The sequence below is a fragment of the Cygnus olor genome, chromosome 8 (assembly GCF_009769625.2).
Source record: "Cygnus olor isolate bCygOlo1 chromosome 8, bCygOlo1.pri.v2, whole genome shotgun sequence".
Lineage (NCBI taxonomy): Eukaryota > Metazoa > Chordata > Aves > Anseriformes > Anatidae > Cygnus > Cygnus olor.
This window is the reverse complement of record NC_049176.1, coordinates 31,809,744-31,817,951: the sequence shown is the minus strand read 5'-3', so window position 1 is coordinate 31,817,951 and position 8,208 is coordinate 31,809,744. Positions and strand designations below refer to the sequence as shown.

At 42.8% G+C, this 8,208-nt stretch overlaps 1 protein-coding gene across 1 annotated transcript in view; it reads right to left on the bottom strand.

The window, feature by feature from the left end:
• Positions 1-7,525: 7,525 nt before the first annotated feature.
• Positions 7,526-8,208, bottom strand: part of LRRC7 (leucine rich repeat containing 7) — a 119,352-nt gene continuing 118,669 nt past the window's right edge. Inside the window, 1 exon segment of the mRNA XM_040564939.1 lies at positions 7,526-8,015. Coding sequence (XP_040420873.1) covers positions 7,908-8,015 — 108 coding nt within the window. The 3' untranslated portion in view covers positions 7,526-7,907.

Genomic DNA, 8,208 nt, shown 5'->3' with positions numbered 1-8,208 from the left:
GAGGAGGGCCAGACCTTGCCAGTACAGCTGGAGACAGCAGAGACCTGATGCCTGCCTGGTATTTAGGATGAAAGAGTGGTTGGGGTACTGGCAGGAGGGAGAGGGAAAAGGAAGAGAAAGGGGTAAGGCAATTCCTGCTAAAAATGCCTGGCAGTGTATTTGTGCAGAAAGAATGGTGGTTAAGAACCAAAGCCGTTCTCGAGTTTGAACAAGTCAAGGGCTGTTCCGTGGTTACCTGGATGGTTGAACTGCTGCTGCTCTTAGCCCTGTGACCCTCTCTTTTTTTTCCCCTGTCCTGTGTAAGGCATTTGTACTAGTCCACAGAGAGCAGCAAATCCTGAGCTTTTCTTCCTAAGTGTGCAGACACTTCACTGCCATATTTGATGTCTCACCAGTAGTGATGTGCTGAACAAGTGGAGTTGATCAGTTTTCAAGTCTCTCTCTGATATATCTGTAATTATCTGTAATTAAAACGACTCTTTCTTGAAACGTTGCTTTGTTTGCTGGTAGATACAGCAAACATTTCTGAAGCTGTAACTTAAATCACTGATGATGCAGGTGTAGCTGCTAGCTCCCTGCAACAGTTTTAACGAGATGGGTCAGTAACAACCGCCTCATCTTCCATCCCTTGTAGAACTGCGATTTCGCATAACTCAGATCCTTTCCAATAGTAAAAAATGACAAAAAATAATTACAATAAGGTGACATTTTTATTATTTATACAATAAAGAGACTTTTTAATGTTATTCAAAACACTTTTTTAAATACTGAAAAAGTTGGGTACACCAAAGCCGAAAAATGGCTCTGCTATACACTGCACAGCATTGTTTTAGTCCCTGTATTTGTTTTATGTACAGAAGCATCTGCAAAATGCATTCTAAACACAATATGCACCTTACGGATAAGTGTCATACATGAAATAAAACTGGAAGGATACAACCTGCATGTGCAAATTAACCGACAATATAATTGATTGCACTGAATCAATAGATTTAAAATATAATTTTGAAGTACCTTTTTGCACATAAAATGAAGCAGCTTTCAAGTTCAGTTAAGTCTTTATACTGCAAAAAACATTAAGTACATTCACAATCTATGTTAATAAAGTAGTAAATATTTTTCATTCAGCTTTATTTACATTAATACTGTAATTAAACTGAAAAGTACAGTTAGTCATTTGTAATATAGCAATCTTTTAACACATACAAAAATGACCATTTTCTGTATATAATTTAAGCTCAAAATCACAATTATCTCAAAATATTAATTACAATACAGCCATCTCCATCATAATTAAACATGTCTTTTATAAAATGGTAAAATTTTTAATAAAGTAAGCTGTTGGTTTTGAACTGGATACAGTACTCACAAGTAGAAAACTTAACTGATAAGTGTTTGTTCTGGCCAGGGTTTCAGGGCAAAGCCACATATGCTAGCAAAGAGACAAAGAAGGCCCCAATTTACAAAGATGAAGCCTCTTGTGCTGCAGGGCTGTGGCTCGGTTGGTGGTGCTGCAGGAAAAGCCTCACGAGGGCCGTGTAAATTCAGCATACAACGCAATGATGTCATTCACTTCTGGAATATTTGCTGGAATTCTCAAGCAAAAAGGATTGGCAAAGGCTTTTTTTGTTTGTTTGAACGAAACTATTTTAATTCTATGACTATCAAATACTGTGATTTGAAATTTGCTTTTGCAACGAAAAGTCATGTTGGCCGCCCCCGGCTCACGCCGCTGGGGAGGAGCGCGGGTTTCCTTGCCTGGCCTCTGGTGTCACTGCTGTGCTGCACGCGTGGCTAACGCCAGCGATCAAACGTACCCGAACCAAAGTTGTTTGAAACAAAACCAAACCACCAATTAGTTCTTATCCTATCCAAACTACTGGCCTGAAAGTTGTATCATCACTTTGTATTCCACTCATACTAGCAAGACTGACAAGTGAAATAAGTCCTTAAACCTGACTGGCTGAAAATAAAATGGAAAGTCTTTGTGCCCTTGTGAAAATGAGAATTTTGAAGGCAGAAGAACTGGGAGAAGAGCGCTGAGGCGGGATGGCGAGGATGGCGCAATAGCCCCTGGGTAAGGAGCTCAAGCTTTAGACAGCATTTTATTCTGAAATGGAAACCCCAAAGGTAAATTCTGCAAAGGTAGGTAGTGGATCCGCAGCCCACAACTGAGGTTTGTAATCTCCTGTGCTTGTTTACAAATTTGGGCAAATTGATTCTTGTGTTTTCTTTCTGTTCTATGTGTCTTGCCTGGCTGTGTGGGCGAGGGGTTAGACTACAGTGAAACAGATCCCCGGGTGCTTGTGAGCTTAACTTTCATCTGAGAGGCTGGGCAGCACACAAACCCCCAACCTTAGTCCTGCTGCCAGTTAGTTCTCCAGGAGCAAGCAGCCAGCCTGGTCTTAATCCCCGGGTCTGTTTGAGACCGGATCCTGCATGTGCACAGGTTGGAACGCATGGTTTGTCATTTCCTCTTGTCTTTGCATTTACTGTTGCATATATCCCTATCAGATATATACATATATACACAGAGCTATAAATATGCGGGCTTTTCTTTGCATAAGGTAATTCAATGCTATATTACAAGCCAGAGAGGTTTAACCAAGGAGAGTCTTTACATTTTAAGTGCTCACTAACAATAGCAAACCGATTTCACAAATACTTTGTACTGCATTTTTTAGTTGAACTTTAGGGTCATGAAGATTAATGGTGTTCTCCAACATCACTGATTTGACTTTTCCAATATTCATCTATAAGCTAAACGTATGGCTATTAGAGCAATGTTTCCAAGGTTTTTCAATTCCTGATCAGAAATAGGCCACCCCACAACAGTGTCGATAGTCTCCCGGGCCGGGTATTCCCGACCACCTTGGCAGAGCTGACACCCGCTGCTGTTACCTCTGTATCTGATGGAGGTCCACGGAACGTACACGCAGACAGGGACACATCAAAATACATCTTAGAAAACATCAACACTGATTTGAAGATAGCTATTATGAACAACTCGCTTGTAAATATCACAGTTCACCAACACCCTGATAAAAATTGCAAACTGTGAATGGAAAAATGAATGAATTATCGGGACTGAAGGGTCTGCACAGGGCTTCCTGTGGTCCTCTCTTAAAATGTTTCTCAAAATAAGAAAAACATTTGGGGAGCGGCTTTTTTTTTTTTTTTTTTTTTTTGTCCCTTCATTTTTTTCTTAACAGCAGCCCATGGGGCACTGCCGTGGGAGGACAGGGCGCTGCCGGCAGCGTGAACCCGGACTGCGACCACTGAGCTCCCCAGAACCTGCTGCAAAATGAGGAGGCTAAGGGAATTACAGCGCAGGCGTCCCTTTCCAATCTAGCCCTTCCCTGAGGATCGTTTGTTGTTTATTGCATGGAAAATCCAGAAAAGCAGAGCTGCGTGCTCACCGCGAGCGGGGCCATTGCCATGGGAACCTCGCAGCTGAAAGCTACCAGGGGCAGCGCTATCGGAGAGAGCTGCCAGCGGCACGCCGGACCTTCCAGTGCTATTTCTAACCCGGCGTGTTTCAGTCAGTATTAACACGGCCATGAGTAGCTTCAGAAAAACAGAGCATTTGAGTGACTGTGTAGTTACTGTGGGAGAACATATGGGGTACTTGGGAGTGCTGAACAGCCCGAAGGAAGGAAACCATCTGCAATTCCCCGCCTGCTTGCCTCGATCAAAATCCCTTCACACACATGAAACTTAACCCACACACGGAACTCGCCGCTGGGTAAACTGTCATCTACCACCAGCACTTGCCATATAACCACATTTAGTTTTAAAAATATATATAAATAGTATATATATCACATATACAATACTTATGTGCACAGCATGCACATAGCCGGGTTCCCCACCTGCACACCGGGCTGTACACGATCGTGTACGTGAGGCTGCTGGAGACTCCAGGAGAGACAAAAGGTGCAAGTTATTTCAAAGGACTAACGTACAAATCCTAACCAGTCTCACTGAAGTCAGTTCAGTTGCTCATAGCATTAGTCCTATCTAAACATCATCTCTACCAATTTGAATAAAAGTAATGCCAAAAGAGGAAATATTTGGTAATTTTGGACAATGGAGGTTAATGTTAAAGCTTCACTACTGCATATTTCATCTGGGAGGCCAAATTCACCGCAATCCCCTTCTAGAGTCAGCAGGAGTTTTGGATAAGTTAATTTGGCATTCCATTGCACTAATTCAATTTTATTGTAATTTCGTTTTCATTATAATCCATTAATAAAAGCACTCAGCAATCTTGAACTACAGTTCTGCACACAGCCCTGGCTGATTGTGCCACTGCGCTTCAGCTCTCATAAACTCACCACGCAGAAACCCAGCTGAGCACAAAACACAGAATTAACGAACACCGAAGACCGCTTCTGCCTTTCTCGGTTTCCCATTTTTCACCTGCATGTTATCTTGGTTATAGGTGTCAGGATGGGACCCCTGTCACCCTTCCGAGACCTGCAGCTCCCTAGCACGTTCCCGGAGCTGCCGAGCAGCCCGCGTATTTAATGCCGCCACGCGCTGCAGATGTCTGCCTTGTAGCTCCGCTCGGGGGAGCGCTGGGTGGGTGTGCACCGAGTTCTGCACCGTGGCAGTGGGCAGCATTACAGCAGGATTCAAAGCTGCGGCAGTAATTTACTCCGTTTTCCTGCTGGAAGGAGAAGTCATGGGGAAAATTTCTGCGCTAGGGAGCTGTGCTATCACAGAATGCCCCCGGGCGTGTAGCAGCAGATGTGCACACGTTCGCTGCACCTCCGTGTGCATGCATGCTCATGTTCTTAAGTGACTTTTTTTGCATGAAAAGACAAAAGTAGCTCCTTACAGTAGACTGTAGAGGAGCTGGATGCGTAAGTACCTATTAATGTCCCTAATTCCCTTTCAGTATAATTAATGACAAACGATGTAGGTGTCTGCAATTTTCTGAGCATATGATGAAAAAATCCTTACTTCTCTTAAGGGCAATGGGCTTAAGTATAGTAATGTTGGCCTCTGACATGCCATGCATGCTAGGAAAGTTTGAGATGGGTTCTGCCAGAGCCTCTGTGGTTTGAGGGGACATTATGAGACTAAAAAAATGGAAGCTGAAAAAATGTGGTAAATAGCAATCCAAACCCAAATCATGTGAATTCAGCAAGCAGCTTCGGCTGGTAGCATCAAGATTTTAATTTACTGAAAAGAATTCATTATTTAAATTTATTTTCTAGACATAATCAAATCATGTATTCAAACAGTGCATTTTAGGATTAGCATTACTATGGCTCACCGGGGCATCTGGTGTTGCGCTGCCACTCAGGTGGTGCAGAAGCTCTTGCAGTGCGAATGCTTGCATGTGTTAAGTAAAAATTCGTATTGTGGGGGAACCTGCTCAGTCAGCTTGGAATTTATGGCTCATTAATATTTATACTAATAAACCTAATCACTCCTGTTGATTAAAGAGAAGAGGGGAGATGCCAACGACCACAGGACAGGGAACTTACATGCAAATGTGAAAGTCTCACTTTCCAAGCGACTGCTAAATAAACACCTGTGGGGAGCTGAGAGAGGGCTGCGGGCTGTGTTTCTCTGCACAGTGCCAGGGGCTGCCCTGACCGTGCTTTGCAAACGCCACCACAGAGGTAAAAAAAAGGGAAAAGAGTGCAAACAATAAAAATCCTGCTGCTCCATAACATTGAGGATAGCTCCTACTCCTGCCTGTTATGTATGGGGTACTTCTCTCTCCTTTCCCGTGTCCATAGGTGGTCTTTATACCACCCTTTCCTTCCCAAATGTAACAAGTCTTTTTTAGAAGGCCTAGGAGCTTCCAGAGAGAGGCAAAAAATGACTACACCAGCTTTGGGAAGGCCGAGTTCATTTGGAAACCTCGTTTTGACGGTTATGACCAGGCTGGGGGGAAGGAGGGGCTGATTATGCGTTTTCCTTGTGGCTGATGGATGGGATGAGGCCCCAGGTCCCCTCGCTGTGTAGGCAGTTTCTAAGAGCAGCCAGATGTGCACGCACAGAGATAATAACTGAGTAGAGCAAGGATTCAGGGTCCTGGTCTGGCTGTCCCTCTCTCTTCCCAGTTCCTCTCCCAACACCCGAAGCCAAAGTGATTGCTGTGCACGGAATAACCCCCGCAGACTGCTCTTCCTGAACTCGTTGGGTTTTAGGGACCTGACGCAAGCCCCTAGCATGCCAAGCAGCACGTGCAGCAGTGCCAAGCACCGGTGTGTCTCAGTAACATAAGGGACACATCAGGAATGCTGCCAGCACTTTTGATAGCTCCAGTCCTTCCACCTACTATAAACAAGACTGCAGCAAAATTTCACAAAATGCATTTATACCTCTACAGCAGGACGACTAGGTCCATACAGCAGGCAGGGCAGTAGACATAAGGGCACTATTGTCTCTGGAAGTCACGTTAGTTTAATTTGAAGTATAATTACCTCAGTCATTGTGCGCTCATGGGAAGAGAAGAAAAGTTTGAGAATTTCTAGAGGCTCTTGTAAGCAGCAAAGTAACACGTCCTTTGCCATGCCCGTGAGCCGTAGCACCGTGCACCTGACCAGGGCCCAGCTGCAGCCCCCTGCCCGCGCTGCGGCTCTCCCTGCAGCCCACCACAACCACTGCCAGGCCAACGGCAACAGCACCCCTCGAAAACACCTCGTGGGAGGTTTCCTTCTATTTCGCCTTCTTGCTGTCAGTTACGCCCATGATGTACGCCTGAATTACTGAACCAGCAGCAGGTTTGCAGAGTTCTGTGCTGCCAGTACGCTCTGTCGAGAACAGCGCGAGGATTTTTACCTTAAGGGTTTCAAACTGAGTACTTCAGTGGGAAAGCTCTTCCCATGCTCTCTCAGCGCCGTTCTTCTGCTCCCCCTGTGATATGTCATATCTCAGATTAAATCTATCCCCACTCATTTTAAAGAGACTGTTACACAAATAAAGGGTTGTATAAAGGTTAAAGCCTTACTGATAATGAACATATCGAGAAGGGGATAACAGCCTGCACCAGAGCAAGAATACAGAACACCAAAGACTGGGGGAATGGGCAATGCAAGGAAGGGGCCTACATTTTTATATTGAAAAGTTAAAATAATAAAATTAGCAGCAACAAAAGAAGTTTTACTGCCACCCATCATAAACTTCTTCCATTGATGGAGTGTATCTGTCTAACCTCACTGTTCGTCCATTTAGTGTGTTCACATGGAATCGACTGAAAGTGCCAAAGAAAAGGAAGTTAACCAATCTCCATGTAGGTTGTTTATATCTAGGTCCCAGAGTTGACAGTATCATTTATTAAGTATCTCACCCTGTATAGTGACATTTTTACTAATTAGTATGGAGCCAGCTATACACACTGCATATGTACAGGTATTTTCATAAGGCATATAATATCTTTGCATTGAAAATAAATGAACATTATTAAATTTAATTTAATATATACTTTCTTTGAGGTGTTTATGAAAATATTTTTTCTCTATATTTTTGTACGTGACATGATAGAAATATTTCATGGGAAGTACAGGTTAATATATTTTATCTTTATAAAGGCATATACAACTTTGAGGCAGTGTTTCTGATGGACAGCAGAATTCCTAAAGAATTTGTATGTGCTTCTGTGTTTTGAAATCATATGAAATTGACTTTAAGAAGTAACTTGATTAAAAAAACGCACCAATGCACAGCCAGAGGCTGACAATTAAAACTAATACATAGCCACATGAACAATATATTTATATAGTTAATATATTTTTTTCAAGATGATCGGTACTAACATAGAGTATTATACATTTGGCACTACTGTTTGCCATTGGTCCAGCAATTGGCAAAAATTTGTTTCCTATGTATAAATCTGTTTGAACATTAGATCTGGCTAGACATATTTACTATTTATAAAAAAATATTTAGACAGTAAGCTCACGTTGAATAACTAGGTCTACTGTATTCTGGAAACTCTTCAGTAGTAATACAGCTTTCTCATGTTCCATATGTACAAAACTGTGTCCATTTGCCTGCAACACAAAAAACAAGAAGAAAATCAAATGAGATTCTGTTTAATATCTTCATTTTGGGGGGTGCAAAGGGATATATGGAAATGACACACAAGCCTAAAATATACCACAGTCATAAGATGTTTTCCTGAAAGCAGGAGTTTGAATGGTACTGCTGGGAGAACACATTTCGCTCTTCCCGCACCGGAGAGAT